Source organism: Acartia tonsa, chromosome 9 (genome assembly GCF_053477335.1).
Source record: "Acartia tonsa isolate MP-2025a chromosome 9, ASM5347733v1, whole genome shotgun sequence".
Lineage (NCBI taxonomy): Eukaryota > Metazoa > Arthropoda > Copepoda > Calanoida > Acartiidae > Acartia > Acartia tonsa.
Window position 1 is genome coordinate 37,043,520 of NC_137268.1, and position 23,681 is coordinate 37,067,200.

Below are 23,681 nucleotides of genomic sequence, written 5' to 3' on the forward strand. Positions count from 1 at the left end.
TATTTTTGACTTCGAATTAAAGAATAAATTTTTTTTGAAAAATTTGGTGATTTTATTTTTATTGTCAAAGATCCGGATCCGGATCCAGTAGGATCCGGATCCGCATAAAATCAATGCGGATCCGAAACCCTGAGTATATATTATAAATCTGAAAATTTCATCACATACAAAATTCTGGTAACGATTCTAGAGGTGCTACACTTTCTAAATCGCACCTAACTACTCCAGGAATCACCATGCAAAGTTTGGAATCGATAGGTCAATTCTAACCTGTTTAAATTAACGAAAAGATCTAACTCCTGTCTGTGACGTACGGACCGACCCTAATTATAGAAAAGATTCGCTTAAAAAAACTTTTCCATTTATAGACAAAGTTTAATTAAAATGAAATACGTCTTTCTAAATTCTTAAGAAGTTTTTAGTACATTCAACATTTGAAAATACACAAAAAAACAACAAAATTCAACATTCAACAGGATTTTAAAAAAATTACCCATCCTCTTTAACTTTTTTTTGAGTGAGATGATCCTTATACTAAAGTAACAGGATGTTTGTTTGTCTGTGTGTGTATCTGTGTGTCTGTACCGAAGGATCTCGCTAACCGCTGAACCGATCGGGTTCTCCTTAACATTGTAGCTTCTCATAGGTCCCGGGAAGGTTTATAACTATTTTTTTGGGGGGTGGGACACCCCCAACCCACCCAAAAAATGAAAAATCCCCCCCAATAAAATTTTTTAAAATTATAATAAAAATGAGGAGGGAGGTACCCCCCCCCCAAAAAAAAAAAATTTCGCCCCACCAAAATTTTTTTTACTTTTTCTTTTAAAATTTACAATAAGAAATTTGATAATTAAATTTGACTCTCTCCTCCTCAAGTGCCCCCTAGAAATAAAGAAATAAAGGAATAACATTTCTTTTTAATGATAGCCGCTGAACCAAATGGTTCTACTTTACAATATAGCTTCTCATAGGTCCAGGGAAGGTTTAAAACTGTTTTTAGGGAGGATACCACTACTATCCGAAGAAAATCGCCCCCAAGAATATAGCCTAAAACCACCAAAGGACCAGCATGTATATTCACTGAAGAGTAGAATCCGATCGGTTCAGCGGTTAGCGAGATCATTCGGTACTAACAGACAGACATACAGGCACACAGACAATCACACATCCTTTTACTTTATTATAAGGGTAGCTTAAAATAGTTGGAGCAAACGTTGTATCAGGACAAAATATTCTCCAAAATCTTACCCTAATAATCCTTATCTACGAAAGAAGTAATATTGTTCATAATAATTTTCCTATTGTCGCATCCCTACATTCCTGAGGAAAAACTTAAAAAAGTTACTTACAGATGCTTCAGACTAGGTATAAAAAAAAAAGTTATAATAGAGTACAGGGGCGTCCAAGCTTTTTATTTTTTTTGGGGGGGAGGTAATTTAAATTTTATTAAAAATTTAGTATTAAAAATGCGCGCGAAGCGCGCAAAAATTTTTTTAGTAGGGGTAAATATTAAATGGGGGGGGGGTAAAATGAAAAAAAATTTGGGGGTGGTAATCGCCCCATTACCCCCCCCCCCCCTTGGACGCCTATGATAGAGTAGCTCCCGAGCATTAAAAAACCACAAAATTAATATATTTACCTGTCAGCATTTTACTACAACTTCGACAGGTGACTGTTTCATTATGTCTTGTGGTTAAATTTCCCTAAATACACAGAATATCAAGATTTATCTATTATAGATAGGTAGTTGGATAAACAAATGGATGCATTGAGAGATAGATGGATGGATAAATGGATGTATGTATGCTTTTGTAAGATTTTTTTTTTCTTAGGGGGGCAGGGGCTAAAAATTACAATGGGAAAGGGGGAGTTTGATTCAATGTTGGGGTGAATATTTTAAGAATGTGGTTAAATCTACCTCATGTATTACCTGAAAGAACATGTCCTAACTTTTGTGATTTTTAAAAAAATAGCTAGTCGGTGTTTTTAGTAAGTAGTAGATGTAAAATGATCCATAGAATTTAAATATGCAATCGGTTTTTTGTAGACCTCTTAATTTTAAAGTGATTAAAATTAAAAAAAAAGTAAGTTAGTTTTAAGGTACTAAAACGCAACAAAAAAGAAGAAGAAAACTGCCATAACAAAAATAGTAAGATCTTTAATTTGACACCTTACTTTTTTAAAATTTTGTTGAGTAATTATTGAAAATATCTATTTAGTTGAAGCCCGGTAAATCAAAACTTTGAACTTTGGGAGCTTGTCACGAATGGGTTAAAAAAATTACAAAAGTTAGGACATGTTCTTTTGAATTTTTTAGGGGGGGGGGGGGGGAAATCACCCTCGAGTCCCCATCATTGACGTATGCTAATATCACGTTAAATTTGCATAATAAACAAAACCTGCAATTGTTGCCGGAGTATGCTGTTTTCCGGCCGTACCGGGGGCGGCGTTAAAAATTGGCGGGGTAGCGGGTTCGAGTCCACGTCGCTTGTTGAGGATGAGGAGGCGGGGATTGTAGTGGTGGGTTGGGTCCTGGAATAACTGGAGGAGGAAGGACCACTTGAGGTGTACACATCACCCTACATTAAAGAAAAGATTCAAAAGAGTGTCTTCAAAAGTAATGTATATTTTCTATGCTATTTAGGTTAGATTCTTAATTATGAAATACAACAAGGATGACAACATACATAAGTAGCGAAGCTCAAAATGATGAAGAGATACCGGGAAAAAATTTAACATAGAGCACCGTCATACCATAAACCAGAGTTTCGGATCCGGATCCGCAAGGATCCGCATATTTTTGAGTCCAAGGATCCGGATCCTTGGACTCAAAAAAATGCGGAAAAAATGGAAAAATCTACCTAAAATTATATAAAATTTCAGACATTCTCTTGATGAGAGCCAATCTTTAAAGGTTTAGGTTCAGACTTGAAAATTATAAGTATTTTTGACTTCGAATTAAAGAATAAATATTTTTGAAAAATTTGGTGTTTTTATTTTAATTGTCAAGGATCCGGATCCGCACTGACCAAATTTGGAGGATCCGGATCCGCAAAAAATCAATGCGGATCCGAAACACTGCCATAAACATGAAACTTGAAAACATAGGGAAATCAAGAAACCTTTCAAATCACGCAACCATTAAAAGATAAAATCTAGGAACCGATCTAGCACCGCAATTAATAGACAAATCTTAATGAAACTTGGTGGAAAAATGTAGAATATGAGCAAATTCAATCCCTGATAATTTCAGCCGTCAATCCTAAAAAGGAATAGAGAATCATGAAAACCTTAAAATATAGGAATCGATCTAGCACCCCAAATAAAAGACAGATGGACAAAACAATGTTTATATTAGATGGGCATATATTATGGGAATCTTCACTAAAAATTTCAGCTGTCTATCTTTTATAGGAGCTGAGAAAATCACGATTTCCCAAAAACTTTCTTATGGACAGACGGACATTTCAAATTATAGAGTAACTTCGCTACTAAAAAGAAATATATAAACTTCAGACAAATTGCTTTACTTTTTGCATATTTAAATGTGATCAGGGTTGACAACATCCATAAGTACCGGAACAAAAAAATCTTTAATTACCAACGGACAAAGTAAGTTAGAGAGCAAATATTGAGTGGTCATAAAAATATTTGGATAACAACATCCATAAAAGCGAAGCCCTGAAACGGTAGGACAAACGAACATTAACACTTGTATAGTGTTAAAACTGAAAAATCAGAATATAAATGAAGCAAAATTGTGAGTAAATTTGTTGAAAAGCTTCTTGATACAGGATAATGTTCATGGACATACTTACATTTCAAGGACTTGATTATAGAGTTGCTTTGCTTATAATTTTGTACTTTGTAGTCCCAGGAATCAGTATACCAAAAATCAGATCAATCGGATAATTAGATCACATAAAAATAAGTTGATAAAAATGTAAAAAATCAACATGTTTAAAATGGACGTACGGACATTCTGGTAATGATTATAGAGTTGCTACGCTTTCTAACTCGTACCTAAATTCTATAGGAATCACCATGCAAAATTTGAAATCGATAGGACAATTCTAACATGACTAAATTAATGAAAAAAGCTATCAATCTCAGACGTACGGACGGACGGACGTACAGACCGACCCTAATTAAAGAAAGGCTTCGCTTTTAAAAAGGGGGAGGAAAAAAAAGGAAGAAGATAAATTAAAGAAAAGTCACAAAACCTTTACATTACAATTATATGTATATATCTTTTGGATCATGACCTACATACTGACGGACCAATTATGTTCTATAATGGATGCTCTTTAATAATGGGTAAACAAAAAATCAACATAAATGAGGTTTTTATAAAAGATAAATCTTCTCTGAAAATCATTAGACTATTAAAGATCTTTAAAATCACAAAATCACAAAATCACAAAAACATCCAATTACTTTTGTGAACTGAAAAAAAGATGATTTATCTGACCTGGTTTGAATTGTCAAAGGAAGCGGCACCGATAGCCAGCCTATCCAGGGTGCTCATGGTGAAACCATTGGACTCCAAACTGTTCCCACCCCCACAACTTGTGCTGGCATTTGGGAGCGACCTGGAAACAAACATGAAAAATAATAGAACTGCTACGCTTGCCACAGTTAGGATTGTCGTTAATTTTGTATAGGTATGTATGTTTAAATATAAAACATGGAATAATAAAATTACATGCATAGATGTCAAATGTTGGGGGGTAAGGGATGTTAACCCCTCTAAAATTTTAAAACGCCTCATTTCATCCCTCTAAAATTTTTTAAAAATAATTATCATTCGATAATAACCTCAAATCGCTCATTTATCCCCCAAATAATTTGTCTACAAAAAAATTCAAACATTTCTGTTCGCAAAAAGCAACCAACCTGTTATGTAAAGTACCAGGCAGTGAGCTATGCTGTTCACTATTCCCTAACCCAACAACAGTCGCGCCCGCAGGGGTCAGCCTGCCCCCACTGGCGTCTGCCAACGAGGAGGACAGGTTGTCTGTTTGGTGTGTAGGTGTGGGTGACCAGCTGGAGGACGGAGGTAGGGAGGCTGACCAGCTGCTAGTGCTGGACCCTGTGGAGGTCGTTATGGAACAGGTAGACCATAAATATCCTGACAAAATTTTGATCATTAATTAGAGTAGAACACTAGAGGGAGAAAGGGTTAAATAACTGTATCTCCCCATCGCAACCGCCTTGTGCAACCTTTCTATTAGGTCATTGAAAATCAACCAATAGTTTCGCTTATATTAACACAGCCAAGTAACAGAAAATAATCGAAAGAGGTCTTTAAAAAAGGAAGGGAGGTAGTTGTCTGTTTATATCTATATTATAGATATGTTTGTCATTATTAATAAAAATTAAGCCTCAAAAACAGATTTAAAAGTTTGAATTCTCAAAAAAAAGCGGATTAATCCTTGGATTACAGATTCTTGTTTTTTGCGAATTGCGGATTTTTGTATTGTGGATTGCGGATTCAAGCAATATTTTTAAAGGGCTTTTGCAATATTTTTAAAGGCATAAAAAATATTATGATGGTAGAGGTTTCGTGATTTAATGAGTATTTTCAACTGTAAAAATAAACAAAAAAAATTATCCGTTACAAAAAAATATTTAGGCACTGTAAATAAACTTATGAATATGTAATTAGAGACGTAAAAAATATTACTAAAGATAAGAAATATAATTAGGGAGGGAGATGACATAAGGCTGTTACAAAAGTGTTACACAATATTCCAAAGTTTTATAATAACGTTTTCTCATTCGTCGGCTCAAAAACTTAGGGGACTTTCGTTGTATTTTGGTTGGTAGGTTCATTAAGTTAAGTGTCCAAACGCAGCTTATACCAATAACGAAATAATTAATTCGGGAAAATAATCTCGAAACCTATACGTGTTTTTCAGCTGTCGTTGGGGGGCAACACATCGTAAAATTGTCGACCTCTCCATTTGCCCCCAAAATATTATTTTAGATTTTTTTCCGCTTGTTGGTTTTATCTCATACATGGTCAAAACAATTTTACCATTAACTACAGAAGGGGTAATTTTTGTGTATTATCATTGAGACTGTATCCCAATTTATCGGCCATTGTCTTATCCCTTTAGATCCCTGAATATACCTATACCTGACGAGGTGGATTCTGCTGGAGACCATGTGGAGGTATGTCCCGGGGCCAGTGACGAGGTAGGGTGTGGGGTTGCTATGGGGGACCAGCATCCCGCAGGGTTGGGCACACTCGGGGCTGGCCACGAGGGCAGGCTACTTCCTGTAGGCGAACAACTCATCTTCTGAAATAAGTTACAAAATTACAGCTGTAATAACTAGGTGGAATTTTAGACCTAATGCAAAATTAAAAGAGAAAAAAGTATTTTTGTGACTTATTATAGGTTAGAAGGGATAGGGCATCGAGAGATAGAAGCTTCTTATGGAGACTATACTTACATTTTTAAGATTGAAAATTGAGAAGGGGGTTTGGCGTGTTCCACCCAAGGATTTTAAGGATCATACCGGATTTTCAAATCTAATTAGTAATGAAAACTTACCAGGTAATGGTTTCCATATTTATGAATAAAACAATTCCCCTTTTTAGCCTCACACACAAAAAAAAATATTTTTGGTTTAAGAAGATCATTAATATCAGCTGAACTATCGTTCTTTTAATGTTATTTGTATGTCCTTAAGAAACTATTATGTATTCAAGTAATTTCTCGATAGCTTTATTAGAAATATGTTAATGATTCTGACTATATACAATTTTTTATTAAGGGTTCATTTTTGATTTGTTGAGCTTTGCTTTTATGGATGTTATCATCCTTGTTTCATGTAAGAAAAACACAATAATATGTTTGCATCATAAATGCGAATGTAGATGTAAATAAAAAAAATAAAATTTGCGCAAAATACTAAAAGGTTTAAATTGAGAACAAATTGTTAGCTATACAATAGAAAATAATTATACAAATAAATGCGAGAAAAAGTAACTTTTAATAGATAAACTTTATCAAAGTAAGTGTATTTGTCTATTTATCTCTCTATCTCCCTAACAATTATGTTTTTGACAATTCTTTTATTATACCTAGCTAAGCGTTTACATAATTTGGTCCGTCCGTAAGGAATGGTTAGCTTTATCTATAAAAGTTGTCTGTCTGTTTATATGTCTATCTATCTATCTGTACCTGCTCGCAGCTTTTCCTGCGTGCCCTGTTGCCCCTTGTCGGAGACCCACTGCTGCCCCCACTCAGTCTTCGTATGCCGCTGCGAACTGGCGGTGAACTCCCTAAAACAGAGAAAAAAGGCTTTTAACATTAGCTTAGCTTTCGTTGTGGTCAAACTACAACCTATTTGACCTCTAGTGGCTTAGATCAAATTTCATGATGATGCACAAACTGAAAATCTACATATAAACTTCCAATTACTACATAGAATCTTTGCATTTAAAATTATTTCATAGGGGAAGTTACCTTTCCTTGAAATAATTAAATCTTAAAAACTTAAGAAAAGGAACATTGTACCTTGTTGTTCAAGTAATCATTACTAAACATTTAATTAAATAGGATAGGATTTTTATAACAAAAACAATTAAAGAGCTAGTTATCTGTTACGGACATTCAGAGCGACCATAATTATATAAAGCTTTGCTTTAAAACTATTTACCTAAAATGCTGCTACTTCTGACAGGCGGCGAACTGCCAAGTATACCGCTGCTACGAATTGGCGGTGAACAACTTAGTCGGCCTGACACCGGCGATTTACTGGTTCGATTCCCCTGACCTACAATCATTAATAAACATGTACTTGCCAGAAAGAAAGGGGACAATGGGCTGTTTATTAAACTAGTCCCCAAAGTCTTATACGTTGGCTTAAAAACTTTGGGGACTTCTACTGAATTTATAATGGTTATTTCATTAAGTTGAGGGTTAAATTAAAACGTTTCCACCACTGATTTAAATCTACAGAAGAGGTATTTTGTGTATCATCAATGGGGGTGTACACTAATTTATCGGCCATTGTCTTATCCCTGTCTTAATATTTCTTTCTATGAAGCATGATATCGAAAATTAATACCTAATCTACAATAATAACAAAATTGTAAGTAAATTTGTTAAAAAACTTTTTGATACAGGATAATGTTTATGGACACACTTACATTTTTAGACCTTGATTATAGAGTTGCTTCACTTATGATATTGTTGTCCCAGGAATCAATATACCAAAAATCAGATCAATCGGATAATTAGATCACTTAAAAAGGGGGGGGGCGAAAGTGACACTTTTTGAAACCAAAACTAAGAGTCAACAAAGGAACTGAACTAAAAAAAAGGGTTACAGGTATGAGATTTTGCATGGCAGTTGCTTTATAGGGGTACAATATGGAACTGTGAAGAAACGGCGGCGCAACCGCCGAAAACCGCCGTTTCCCGCCGTAATTTTTGTTGCCTTTTCTCGGCGGTTTTCGGCGGTTGCGCCGCCGTTTTTTCACAGTTCCATATTGTACCCCTATAAAGCAACTGCCATGCAAAATGTCAGACCTGTAACACTTTTTTTAGTTGAGTTCCTTTGACTTTTAGTTTTGGTTTCAAAAAGTGTCACTTTCGCCCCCCCCTTTTGTTATAAAAAAAAGTAGAAAAATCAACATGTTTAAAATGGACGTACGGCCATTCTTGTAATGATTACGGAGTTGCTACGCTTTCTAAATCGTACCTAACTACAATCACCATGCAAAGTTAAAAAACGACAGGACAATTCTAACATGCCTAAATTAAAAAAAAGCTATCCGTCTCGGACGGACGTACGGACCGACCCTAATTATAGAAAAGCTTCGCTTTTAAAAAGTATTCATTTTTGCATGATTAAAAAGATAACATTTATAAAATAAAAAAACACCTGTACGATTAAATGATATAATCTTAATTAACTTATAATACCTACCTAAATTATAACTAAACAAGTGTTTAAATACAAAATTATGTGAATTGAATGAATGAATTTTATAATTAACTCACTGTACAAAACAGAACTACACTGTCACTTTGTCCGTCCGTCTGTAAGTCAAACAAGTTTTAATTCTCTAGAACAATTCTTCAATGCCTTTTACCAGTGTTGTGGAGCCGGAGCCGCCATATTTTGCCGGAGCGGGAGCCGTTATTTTAGTTAAAAAAGCGGCTCCGGCTATAAAAAGAGATTTTTTGGTAATTATAATTTGGTAACTCTGTTGTGTCCATTTTAACCAAAAAATGAACTTTTAAAATCTTAAAAAGTCAAAAATAGACTTGGCAAAAAAATATCAAAAAAAAATCAAAATCATTTATTAACCATAAGATCATACAACTACCCCCGATCTTTGGACACTCCGCCAATCGAGTTACTAGACATTTTTATTTTACAATAATATTAACATTTTAAATAAGTTGATGGTTGAATTTATTTCCATCATAATTCATTGTACTAGATCGAATAAAAACTAGATCGAATAAAAACATTTTAATAACATAAATATGATTTAATTGTGGCAGGTGTCCTGCGCGTATGGCCAGGTACAGGCGTAGCCCTTTAGGCTGGAGCATGTCCTCGATGTTGGCGGACACTATTGCTGGCCGACCATACGCCAATGACTTTGACTATCTTCTGTTATACTATAGTCAAAAAAAATAATTTATTATCTTGAATCCCAGCCCTTGGCTATACCCCTAGCTTTCCCATTGACCTCCTCCCTTCCGGATTCTCGTACCACCTGCGGATGTTGTTGTGTGCAATCTAAATAATATAGTTAATACTCTTGTAAACTACGAATAGTTTACTTTATGTTGTCAGAATAGGTTTGACTAAGGATGACTGAATAGCAACAACTAATAAACTTGGTTTAATACTACTTAATGTGAATTACCTAGATACAGCTATCTTAAGACTTTCATAAGTTTAGGTTTAAAAAAAGAATTTAATAGTTACTACTATGTAATGAAATAATTAAAAATTAATTAGTGATGTAAAGAAGAAACTAAATTTAAATATTAAGTGTAATAAACAGTTAAGATTCTTAGTAGTTAAGATTTTAATCGTCGGGACTGGCTCCTCGATAAATCTCTGATTCTCGAGGAGTCACATCCTCGCTTAATTTTCTTAACTAAACATCCTTGCTTTAAAGACTTAATCTCTTATCTATATAGTAAATAGTTAGCATTCTTAGTAGTTAAGATTTTTAGTAGTTAAGATTTTAAATTGCCGGAATCAATTCCTCGATAAATCTCTGATTCTCGAGGAATCCCATCCTCAATTAATTTTCTTAACTAACGTCTCTGCTTCCGAGATATTTAGAAATATCTTCAGTTATGTATTTAAGATTCATAATAATTAAGATTCTTAATCGCCGGACCCAACTCACCAATAAATCTCTGATTCTTGAAGAGTTTTATCCGTGACTAAGTTTCCATAACTAAACATCCCTGCATTCGGAGCTTGATATCTTAATTAAGTTAAGTTCTGGTTAAGTTATTATTACCTAACCACAATAGTTAAATAAGATTAGTATAATAATAGTTAAGATTCTTAATCGCCGGAGCCAACTCCTCAATAAATCTCTGATTCTTGAGGAGTTCTATCCGTGGTTAAGTTTCTTTAACTAAACATCCCTGCTTTCGGAGCTTGATATCTTAATTAAGTTAAGTTCTGGTTCTGGTTAAGTTATTATTACCTAACCATAATAGTCAATTAAGATTAGTATCTCAACCATACATTCCTGCTTAATATCTTATTTATTTTTCGGGTTAAGTATTCATCCCTGGTTAAGTTATTATTTAGAATGAACTTCTAAAGAATCTCTAATTCTCGAGAAGCTCCTTCCGCAATTTCTTACCTAACCATAGTAGTTAAGAATACTCACCTAACCATAATAGTTAAACTTCTCAAACTGGTTAATTTAATTTTAAAATGTATTTGTTAAGCTAGATACTATAATTAAGATGTTCTTAATTCCTCGCAATCTTAATAGATGTCCCGTTTCCGGAAAAGTCATTCTTGTATTTTCTTGCTTATTAAGTATAAATATACTTAATTCTATGGTTTTTTTATAAGAGTGAATTTTCGTTTATACTTCCCCAAAAAAATTGCGAGGTTATTAATCACATCTATATACATGTATCCAGGTTTATCTCCAGGTTTCTGTCCTGTACTGATCTGGAGGACCCGTACTGGTCAATTAACCTTCCAGCATCCTACAAGAAAATAATAATTAGAATGGTAATAGTTAAAACATGCTTAAGATTAAGGTATGTTTCCCTTTTAAGATATTTTATTTAATTGATAAGCAAAGACTTTTTTCTTAAATTGTTTAAAATCACGTATGTTCTTAATTTCATTTGGAAGTGAATTAAAAATTAGAGGAAATTGAATAAGTGGGGATTTGAATAAAAATGCTCTCGTTGCTGTATCTACATTAAAATCTGTACGTGCCCTTGTATTGTAGTTATGTACTTGATGCCTAAAGGTCCATTGGCCTTCAAAAATTTCGGGCTGTGATCCATGCAAATATTTATGCATAAAAAGCATGATATTATAATCTCTCAATTCAGCATATGGCAAAATACCTAGTTGCTTAAAAAGCACCGCCGATGGTGCAGTTGCTGATACATTACCAATAATTCGTACGCATTTTTTTTGCATTTTTTTAATCATGGTTGCCATAGCTTCTGTAATCCCCGTAAATAATATTATTGAAAAATCCAACAGACTGTGACAGTACGCGAAATATAACAATTTAAGATGTCTCTTATCAAGTAAATGTCTCATAACTCTCAAGGAATAAATAGCCTTTTGTAACTTTTTTTGTAGTTCACCAAAGTGATATTTAAAAGAAACCCTATCATCTATTAACACGCCTAAATGGCGTGCCCACTTTTCTCTGCCATAATCTCCATTAAAGTCAATTGGATCCAATTTTACTATTTTTTCCTGATTAGTTTCTCCATAGTTGTTTCCGTCTATAAAGACTGGAAACTGCTGTAAGAGTTCCATATCATTTTCGTTAATATTTTGTCTAGGAGACTTAAATACAATGACTTTGGTTTTTTTAGAATTAATTAATAACTTATTGCTATTGTACCAAGAGACCGCCATAGGTAAGACTTCGTTTAACTTGTCAACTAATTCTCTAAATGTGTTACTAGCTAAAAACAAAAGTGTGTCATCACAAAACAAGTTATACAAAGCCTCCCTACAGCTGGCCTCGAGGTCATTGATGTATATGATGAAGAGGAGCACGCCGAGGCAACTGCCTTGAAGGACACCGATCACGATGTCCTCCAAGGAGGTGCTGAACTCCCCTCCAAAATACACACGCTGAGCCCTACCATCAAAGTAACTCTTAAACCAGTCCAACAAGGTTCCTCTTATTCCATAGTGACGAAGCTTGTTCAGTAGTATCTCTCTATCCACAAGGTCAAAAGCCTTGCGGATGTCAAGTAACACTACTGAACAAACCCTGCCCTCTATGAAAGTTTGAGTAACCAAGTTCATCATATTGAGCACATTGTGGCTTGTACTATAATTTTTCCTGAAACCATACTGTCTTTGTGAAAAAAAACTATGTTCTTCTAAAAAATCATAAATTGAGCTATAGATATACCTTTCTAATGGTTTCGAAAAGGAACAAATCATAGACACGCCACGATATGACTCAAGTTCAGAAATTGGACCAGATTTATATATTATGACAGATTTCGAGATCTTCATGAGATCTGGAAATCTGCCAGTACTAATAGATGTATTATAAATATGACATAGCGGCACCGATATCGGTGCCGCTGTTCTAATTAAAAGTTTCATACTAAAATCATCAATATCTTTGCTACTTTTTGGTTTAATGTTTGTTATTATTTCAAATGTTTTTTGTTGTGAAAGTGGCCCTATGAATAGGCTCTGTTCAATTCGGGGGGGTAAAAAGTCTGTGTAGTGTTTGTCGGTCGTTGGAATCTCTGGTGTTAAGTTTGTACCTAGTGAGCTAAAATGCTCGTTAAATCTATTAGCTATCTCTACTTTGTCTGTAATACGAGTATTACCGATCTCTAAGTAGTCCATCTCTTTTGAGTGCTTTGATACACCCAAGACTTCTCTTAAAACTCCCCAGAGCTTCCTTCCATCCTTCCCCACCTCCCTAATTTGACCTTGATAATAAATCTTTTTTGCCCTACGAACACTACGGTAGTATTCGTTCCTATATCTTTTGTATCTGTCTGTATTTTCATTTGAGGGAAAATTAGTCATTATTCTAAATAATTTATCTTTAAATTCTCTACATTTTAGTAAATGGTTATTCATGTATTTTTCCTGTGGAATGTATTTTTTATTCTGTTTTACCGTGACTAACGGACAATGTAAATTATAGAGCTCTTTGAAAATTACTAAAAATCTTTCGTACGCTACGTTCACATCTTGCGATGACGTCACTAAGTTCCAGTCTACATTATTCAGAGCATTATTTAACGATTCAAGGTTTTCATCGTTTACTTTTCTCCTGGTGAAATCTTTTGATTTTTTATTATTTTTGAATGAATTTTCATAAAAAGTTAAAATTGTTAAATAATGATCTGAAAGATCTGTAGGCATGACTATTGAACTAGCAAGATTTTGGACAAAGTCCTTACAAAACATTAAATCAATTAGAGAGTAGCTTTGGTTATGAATTCTTGTGGCTCTTAAAATTAGGTTTAAATATCCATAGGTAATAAAATTATCCATTAATTGAGATGCTGTACTATTAGGTAAAACTGAAAGAAATACATTTATATTTAGGTCGCCGGACAAGAAGACTGGACAATTGAAATCCTCCAATTTGTCCAGTAAATCAACTAATTTATTAAAAAAGGCTTGTATAAATTCTTCGCCCGGCGTCCTGTATATATTGACTGAAATGAATTTGAAGTTATTATAAGTTGCTTTTAAAATAATAGATTCAAATATACTTTGTTCATAAAATTCTTGAAATAATTCTACTACTTTGAATTTAGACTTAATATATGTTCCCACTCCACCACCGCGCCCTTGCGGGCGCGGTTTGGAGTAGAAATCATAACCCTCGATTTGAATAAAGTTTAAATTATGGTTAGGCCTAATCCAAGTTTCCTGTACTGTGAAACATATTGGTTCAATATTATGTTCTTTAAAATTGTCTACTATAGATAAAAGTTCGTTAAAGCAGGATGATAAGGATCTACAATTTAAGTTAAACATTGAGAATGTTGGCCTATCAAATGATTTAAGTATTTCAATTGCTTGCTGTTCTGATCTATAATTGCATTGAACATTTAATTCATCACTAAATTCAGAATAAACTTCCCCATACAAATGAGATGCCAAGTTATAATTCGGGTTACTATTCAATCTATCCAAAGTCTCATCTACCTGACATGTACCACATTAAATTAGCTGCACACAACTCCATCCCCAAACTGATACGGTCCTCCTTCTGTTTGAAAGTCTCCGGGCGTCCCATGTACTGCCAAGAACTAAAAAACAAGATAATAATACAAAGAAAAATGATAACTGGTGTGCGTTAGTTACCCCACCTTTTGAGTATCTTAATCATTACATATAATTAAAAATACATTGATACTCAGACATTATTTCAACATTTTAACATCTCAAACATTTTTTTAAAAAAATATTCAAATGAATAACAATTTAATATAAGTTTGCGTTAAAATATTTTGAATGATGAAGGATTTAATTTAGTTTTTTAAGTCAAGTGTTAGAATTAGTGTAGGCCACTTTGGTGCATCTTGTGCATATTTTCTGTAATATATGATGCCTAGACCGGCTACAACATAGCGACTATATTCGTACCAAAAATATGATTCTGCAACTATATCATATAATGGGTGCCAAAATCTTGTAAAACTTAAATAGTACAATATAAGCCAAAATCTGGTGACACTCAATAATTTCCAAGAAAGTATTAACATAGTATTAGATTTGGCGAATAAATAATGATTGCCGCTTATAACTTGACTTGAAATGTTTTTATTATGCAAAGGAATATACTCTCCTTCATTTCTTGGCCACACTAGTTGCTGCTGACTTTTTGGCCTCTGCTCTCGTGACCGCTGATTGCGCTTGTCGTTTCCCCTTGGCCGCTGCTGGTACCGATACTGCGTTGACCTCGGTCCTGGTCTCCTCGCCTGTGGGCGGGCGTGCAGCGGCTTCGGGGTAAGCCTCATCATCCTCCTCATCGGAACCAGGGTCTTCTGTCCTCTGTTTAGCTGAAGCCCTGTAAATATCTTCTACATTAATGTTAAGTTTTTTAATGTAGGAATCACGGTTAGCAGCGTCGTAAATGTCAAAGATAAGCGCCTTTGCCGACAATAGACTGTTAACATGGGGAAGAGGCTTAACTAACCCCTCTAAGGTCGATGAAAAGGGGTTAGTTACTTTGACCCAGCCTGTTTTCAAACCCTTGGGCTTGAAGCTGACCCCGACAGACGTGGTCTTGCACTTCGAGGCCAGCCCGGTCATATGCAAGAAGGACATACATTGCCTGTTGGTTTGTGCCAGATCATGTGCTACCCGCAGCCTTTTCTTCGGGTCGTACTTTACGGCACTCGAGGCCGTCCAGAGGCTTTTGTTGGCGGCCTTGGCAATCAGGGATTCTACGTGTGGACGTTTATTCAACATAAAATCATAAAGAAAACGCCGCGAGTGAAACCGAAAAATAAACGGAGCTATTTCTGATTTTCTTGCTGCTAGCGGGTGTCCACGCTCAATGATACTATGAAAATCAGTCGGATACGGTTTATCACCTGTAGATACCACTTTGTCTAGCACAGGCCTGATGAGCTGGTTGTACACTCCCTCCACGTCTAGCTGCTTGGACTCCCACGGGGCCTGAAAATTGTAGACTCTGCAGCTCCACATCCTATCTCTTTGTTCGCGCTGGACTCCTGCAATAAGATGATGATAATTTAGGAACTCATCGCACCGGTTTTTTTCGGCCGAGAGATCTTTTAGCAATTTAATTTCAGTCTCAGCTGCTGTCAGCCTCAAATTTTGGGCTTCATCAGTCTTTAGATCAGGGTCTGTCAGTTTCTGCTTAATTTCATTAATCTGTGTTTCATACGTATCCCTTATCCCCTCAATGCGCGAGCTAAGGCTATCTATGCGGTCGTTAATCTGCCTAGTCTGTTTTTCTACCGTTATGCTAACCTGCTTGCTGATCAACTTTTCCATGTGCCTCCATGCGGAGGGGTTGAGGTCTACACCTCTGCTGCTATCGCTGGCTACCGGGTCGACTTCAGTTTCACTATCTTTATGATTATCGATAGAGTTAACGGCAGAATTAGCAGAATTAACAGAATTAACAGAAAAATTGTCGACGGATTTAGATGTTTCCGTGTCAATGGTTTGGCTAAGAGTGGACTTGCCACCCCTACCGCCTGTCATGGCTCAAGCGCTAAAGAGAGGAGGTAGAAAAGGGATAACCTGTACCAATAGGAGTAGCTGTAGAAAAAGTTCCGACCAATCAGGTGCCTCCAATAATTTCTCCTTTCCGTTAGCCAATCACGTATTACAACGTGAATACTATCAGCCAATCACAGCGCTGTACGTCAATACGTGTCTGCGGCTTATGTGTGTGTGTGTGTTTGAGCAATGTATACCTCCCCTACTAGTGGAAGTAAGGGGGAGGGGGTAGCTAGGAATTGTACTCAAAAGTGGAAGGGTACAATAAACTTCAACTCTACATAGAGAGAGAGATGTTTCTTGCTCGGCTGAAACTAACTAACTAACTAACTAACTAACTAATATGATGAGTTTTTTTTTAGGTCGGAGCCGATATTTCACAGGCGGCTCCGCGGAGCCGGAGCCTCAACAAAATTAAACGGCTCCGCATCGCTGCCTTTTACATAATAGCTCATAATAAAAGTAAATGTTTTCGGTGATTTCACACATGGTTTCTGTAGAGCACGGAAACCCCTCTACTCCCACTTATTTTTAAATAAATTGAAAATACTAATAGGGTAGGTAGCTTGCTTTCTTTCTGTGCCTTTCTCCTGCAGGGGTCCTTGCCCTGCGGGGGCTACAAAGTTCCAAATTAAACCTAACCTAACTACTAAACTACCCCCACCCTACGCAATAATAAGAGACGAGGTTTTCAGTGATCAGCACGACAGTTTGTGTGAAAACCCTAAGCTTTCTTTCATTATTTCTAGTTTTTAAACATTTTTTCTCTTGGTCTATGCTACAAAACAAGGATGACAACATCCACAAAAGCAAAGCCATAAAATCTAAAGAACAAACGAACTCTTGTAGAGTGTCAGGTTAAAAATCAGCATGTTTTAAATGGACGTACGTACTTTATTTTAAGGATCTGAAGGGTTACTAAGCTTCCTATATCGTACCTTACTTTTACAGGAATCGTCATACAAGGTTTGAAATCGATAGGACAATTCTAAAAAAGTGTCTTACCTGAGGGTGATACACTTGGTGCCCGCTCAGTTATTCTCAGTCCAGGTACACTTGTATACCCTAAAAATTGATACATTAAAGGATATGGAAATACTTGGATATATTGACAGAGGAAAATTTGTCATCAATTTAGCGTGCTAATACGGCCTACATTTATTGGTCATTTCGTTCAGGAGGGAAGGAGATTGGGAGATTTGATGAGGGGGTGGGGGGTATCGTTATTTTAACAAGCTGCAAACAACAATTTATTAGAATACATGGCACAACATTCAAGGGGTATAGTCCTTTCCACGACATCCCTCCATAAGGAGCGTTTCTTCGTATTTTTAAAATGGCTTTTTATAGGTTATTTTAGGTTAGGTTAGGTTATATTGTGTTAGGTGATTGCCCCACAGGGTTAGGTAATTAGCCCCGCAGGGCTAGAGCCCCCCGCAGGGGCTAGAAATAGGAGAAAAGCTACTGTAAAAAATACGAAGAATCGCTCCTTATGGAGGGATGTCGTGGAAAGGACTATACCCCATTCAAGTAATAATAAATCGATTGTTCTTAGAATGTTTTATGCTATTTTTTACACTCTTAACACCAATTTCAAGTTTTATTTAGTCTAGGGGCTTAGCCATGAGTTTAAAAAAAACACTATTTGGAAATAAATTAAATCTTGAATTTTTTTTTTAAAACTTAATCAACACTTTGGTTTAGAGCTAAAGAAAATGAATCAAAATTAGAACAGTTATTTATCGCATCGTATTATAGACAGCTTTCCGAGGATATTAAAATGAAAAATTATAAGATTTTAGCTGATAAGTATTAGTTTTATGATTTTTATATTAAAATTCATGGAAAATTAGCTGTAATACGATATTATAAATGATTTTTCAGTATGGCTTAGAACCGGTTCTATTCCAGCGGATATTGATCGGTTTCGCAGCTATACTGGAAAATAAATTCAAGCTCGATAAGTAAACAAGACTAAGGGGGGAAGTTTTGACACATTTGCGTAAACAGTGAGTTTAGGTTTTATCTTTGGACTAAGTGGATAGGTTAATAGGGATAAAATCATTCTTATATGATAAATTTTCCCAAGTTATTTGGATAGGCCTCCAAGGTTCAGGAGCTGCAGGCCTCCAGGTGGTCTCTGGATGGACAGGCGAAAATCAAAATAATTTTTTTTAGAGGTCATTTAATATGACAAAATATGCATATTTTAAAATGTTATTTACATATTTGAAGAAAAAAGATGCATATTTTTTTAAATAATATCTCTTTAAAAAAATAGTTCTTATTTTTACCTGTCTAGAGACCAACTGGAGGCCGGCAGCTCCTGAACCTAGAGGCCTATCCAAAAAATCTTAAAACTTGGGAAAATTCATAATATAAGAACGATTTTTTCTTTTATAACCTATCCTCTCAGTCCAAAGATAAAGCCTATACTCACTGTTTACGCAAAAGTGTCAACACCCCCCCCCCCCCCCCCCATCTTTATCAAATCTATTTGAATATACACAAGAAGAAAATACAGAAAAATATTTATTTGAAATCAATTCAATTTAGGTAGTAAATTTTGTAGATTACAAATCTCAAAAATACATTTAAATTGATAAAATTATTTAAATTAAAAAAAAAAAATCTTTTTAGTAACGTATGGAAAATAAAAATTTGCACATAAGATTATAATAAAGAAATAAGTAATTTTTGATTAATTTTAGTAGGTTCTCGGAGCATATGGTTCTTCTTTAAAATGTAGCTCCTTATAGGTCCAAGGAAGGTTTATAACTATTTTCTTAATGGTACTACCACACCACCCTCCCAAGAGAAACCACCTCTAAATAACCCAACCCTCCAAAAAATTTATTTCTTTTTCTTTTAAAAGTTAAAAATTTACCTATTATAACTTTAAGTTTACAAACTAAATGGTGGAAAATAACATTTTTATCGTATATTTTGAATAAGAAACAAGGATTTCACTTATGATTTTTCATAGTAAATTTTTAAATTAGGTACCTCTATAATATTTAACATATAGGTATTAAATTAACCCCTTATAAAAGTTAATTAAAAATGTAAATATGTTTTTTTTTTATTAGCAGTACATATGTATATATATATAATATGGTGTGCTACTGTTACTGTATTTGAACAAAAACTACCCCTCTCTACTGTTTCTCACTTACTCATCTAAAAACTTAATTGGTGTCCCTATATTACAGCAGAACGTGTAGGTTTAATAATAGCATTTTTATATTGGCAAAATGTAAATATTTATGTATTATCCATTTTCGTGGCAACGCCTCTTAAGGGGCGTTTCGTCGTATTTTCACAGTAGCTTTTCCCTATTTCTAGCCGCTACGGAGGGGCTCTAACCCTGCGGGGCAATCACCTAATCCAACTTAATCTAACATAACCTAAAATAACCTATCAAAAGCTACTGTGAAAATACGACAAAACGCCCCTTAAGATGCGTTGTCACGAAAGGGACTATACCCTGTTGACTCTGGGAGGGAGGGGACATTGGGCTGTTTATAATTAGTCCCCAAAGTTTTATAATAACTTCTTTTTTAATGGTTGGCTAAACAACTTTGGGAACGTTTCATAAATTTGGTTCAGTAAGTTTAGTGTCCAAACGTTTCAACCACAAATTGTAAACTAGGTACTGAAGGGGTAATTTTGTGAATCTTAATTGCGGATGTACATCAATTTATCAGCCAATGTTGTATCCCTTTAGATCCCTGAAGTTAAATTAAAAGCATCTAGGTAATAGAGGGCAGTAAAATAGCCTAAAACCATCCCTAGACATATATGAAACTTCTTTAAAATAGAAAACACACTCGGTTAAGTAGAAAATCAAAACTAATAGAAACTTGCTACTTTATAAAAAACAAGGATGACAACATCCATAAAAGCGAAGCTAAGAAATGGTAGGACAAACGAACATTTATACTCCCTAGTAGTTTTTAAATCTGACAAGTAGTGACAAAACCTTGTCTAATCTGAGTTTTGACAGGTTTTCCTCAGGTTTTAATCTGCCCGCCCCTCATCAATCAACTCTGACATTTGATTACATTTCGTCAGATTGTAATCTGACAAAACCTGTGTTTTTGCGCAAAAAGGTACTAAAACTCAGATTACTCAGGATTTGCCGCCAAATTTTTAATCTGTCAGGGGGGATTTCAGATTATAATCTGACGAATCTGACTCAATGTGAGCAAAGTTCAGGTGATTAAGATCGTAATCTGTGATTAAATTGACCCTCAAAATTTGCCCAGTTAATCCTTTATCTGACATTTGATGACAAACAGTCATACTCTAATCTGACAATTGATGACAAACAGTCATACTCTAACCTGACTTTTGATGACAAACAGTCATACTCTAATCTGTCAATTGATGACAAACAGTCATACTCTAACCTGACTTTTGATGACAAACAATCATATTCTAATCTGGCATTTTATGACAAATGGTCATACTCCTAACTGACTTTTAGTGACAAACAGTCATACTCTAATCTGACATATGATGACAAACAGTCATACTCTAATCTGACATTTGCAGACAAACAGTCATACTCTAATCTGAACTTTGCAGACATACAGTCATACTCTTATCTGACATTTGATGACAAACAGTCATACTCTAATCTGACATTTGATGGCAAACAGTCATACTCTAATCTGACATTTGATGACAAACAGTCATACTCTTATCTGACATTTGATGACAAATAGTCATACTCTAATCTGACTTTTATTGACAAAAAGTCATACTCTAATCTGACATTTGATGACAAACAGTCATACTCTTATCTGACATTTGATGACAAATAGTCATACTCTAATCTGACTTTTATTGACAAAAAGTCATACTCTAATCTGACATTTGATGACAAACAGTCATACTGTAATCTGACATTTGATGACATACAGTCATACTGTAATCTGACATTTGATGACAAACAGTCATACTCTAATCTGATATTTGATGACAAACAGTCATACTCTAATCTGACATTTGATGACAAACAGTCACACTCTAATCTGACATTTGATGACAAATGGTCATACTCCTAACTGACTTTTAGTGACAAACAGTCATACTCTAATCTGACATTTGATGACAAAACAGTCATACTCTAATCTGACATTTGATGACAAATGGTCATACTCCTATCTGACTTTTAGTGACAAACAGTCATACTCTAATCTGACATTTGATGACAAACTGTCATACTCTAATCTGACATTTGATGACAAATGGTCATACTCCTAACTGACTTTTAGTGACAAACAGTCATAATCTAATCTGACATTTGATGACAAACAGTCATACTCTAATCTGACATTTGATGACAAACTGTCATACTCTAATCTGACATTTGATGACAAATGGTCATACTCCTAACTGACTTTTAGTGACAAACAGTCATACTCTAATCTGACATTTGATGACAAACAGTCATACTCTAATCTGACATTTGATGACAAACAGTCATACTCTAAACTGACATTTGATGACAAACAGTCATACTCTAATCTGACATTTGATGACAAACAGTCATACTCTAATCTGAATTTTAATGACAAATGGTCATACTCTAAACTGACTTTTAGTGACAAACAGTCATACTCTAAACTGACTTTTAGTGACAAACAGTCAGGTTAGAGTATGACTGTTTGTTACTAAATCTCAGATTATCAAAAGACAGGTTAGAATATGACAGTTATGTCATTAAAATTCATACTCTAATCTGACTTGTAATGATAAATAGTCATACTCTTTTAAAAAATAATGATTGCAATAAATTCTACAAAATATAATATTAGTTACACAATATATATAAAAACTATAAAATTAAGTGATGGTACTCTTCAAAAGATTCTTGTTGTTCTAGTTGTGCAAATGGGACAACAGAAGTAACTATCATAAAAGATTTTTTTATGGGACAATCTTTTAATTAAGTTATTCTATTGAAAATTGTCAAAATTTTCTCTTTCTTGGTTTCTCATTTCTTTGTTTGTGTGTTAACTGCATCAAAAATAGTTCATCAATAATTTAAAAATGAATTTTAATGTAGTTTTATGATTTTCAAAACCACTTCAACAACAGATTAAAAAAATTATCAACAACCTGACATTGAAGTGATTCTAAAATTTTGTGGTAAATTATTTTTTGGCAATAGAAAAACTAATTAGACATGATTACATATCATCAAATAATATCTAAAGGGATAGTTGCATGAAGTGCATTTAAAAAGCTTGATGGCAAGCATAAGTTATAAAAATACCATCAAACATGAATAATTTTGTATTAAAATGAATAACAATCAATGAGGCACCACCCAAATACTGTTTTGTGAAAGCAGGACAGTCATTTATGTTGAATATATCCAAAAAATGTGAGTTTCAAATCTTGATATATTTAAAACTACCTGGTAGAAAATTGAAATTATTTCAAATACATGCCCTATAAATGAACTATTGAACATAAAAAAAATGCAGTTCACAAAATTCAAGTTTAAATGCAATTTGAGCAACTACCCCTTTGATGCAAAAAATAAGGAAAAATTAAATACTATTAATTAGATATCTATGAATATTTAATTTAAACATTAACTAAACAATTTATTAAACTAAATAATAATAATATATCAGAAAAAAGAAAACTAACCAAGCCCAATATTTTTTTTGTTAATGTAGATAAGATCAAGATTTATATAGTTTCTATATTTTTTTAATGCCCCCCCCCCCCCCATCAAGTTTTTTCTCTCTCATTTTGAATGTTAGACTTACAAAATTAATATTAAAATTGCAAAAATATGCAACCTTAAATATAACTTTTTTTGATCCATCAATCCTGGCTGCCACCATTTTTTTTTGCTCCAAACACAAAGAAATATTAAAAATAAGCTTACCAAAATCTTTTTTTAAAGGCCTAAGTATAATCTGTACTGCTAACTTTAATTGTACATGTGTGTCTGTCTGTTTTTATTTCTGTATGTTGGTCTGTCTGTCTGTTTGTACATATGTCTGTCTATTTGTCTGTCAGTTTGTCTTTCCATCTGACTATTTATCCTAGTTTCTATCTTTATTGTATTTTATTCTTGTTTTCAGTATGAACTATATTTTGTTAAGGATAAGACAATAGACAATAAATTGGTTAAAGGAACCCTGCAAGTAATACAAAGCTTTAAATGCAGAAAGACTGCAACAAGTAGACCC

The 23,681-nt window shown here is 34.4% G+C and overlaps 2 protein-coding genes across 3 annotated transcripts in view; both read right to left on the reverse strand.

The window, feature by feature from the left end:
• LOC145328855 (uncharacterized) overlaps positions 1 to 23,681 on the reverse strand; it is a 111,907-nt gene that overhangs the window by 11,748 nt on the left and 76,478 nt on the right. For both annotated transcript variants that reach the window (XM_080172763.1, XM_080172762.1), the window contains exons 8-15: positions 17,467 to 17,526; positions 7,672 to 7,788; positions 7,194 to 7,294; positions 6,143 to 6,305; positions 4,897 to 5,131; positions 4,472 to 4,592; positions 2,400 to 2,579; positions 1,640 to 1,703 (exon numbers count right to left, since the gene is read on the reverse strand). In XM_080172763.1, coding sequence (XP_080028889.1) covers positions 1,640 to 1,703; positions 2,400 to 2,579; positions 4,472 to 4,592; positions 4,897 to 5,131; positions 6,143 to 6,305; positions 7,194 to 7,294; positions 7,672 to 7,788; positions 17,467 to 17,526 — 1,041 coding nt within the window. The remainder of the gene's footprint in view (positions 1 to 1,639; positions 1,704 to 2,399; positions 2,580 to 4,471; positions 4,593 to 4,896; positions 5,132 to 6,142; positions 6,306 to 7,193; positions 7,295 to 7,671; positions 7,789 to 17,466; positions 17,527 to 23,681) is intronic.
• On the reverse strand, positions 14,921 to 16,362 carry LOC145328856 (uncharacterized). Its single transcript, XM_080172764.1, has 2 exons — positions 16,207 to 16,362; positions 14,921 to 15,944 (listed from the first exon to the last, which is right to left on the reverse strand). The coding sequence occupies exons 1-2, from the start codon at positions 16,238 to 16,240 to the stop codon at positions 15,055 to 15,057; spliced, it is 924 nt and encodes a 307-aa protein (XP_080028890.1). The 5' UTR covers positions 16,241 to 16,362; the 3' UTR covers positions 14,921 to 15,054.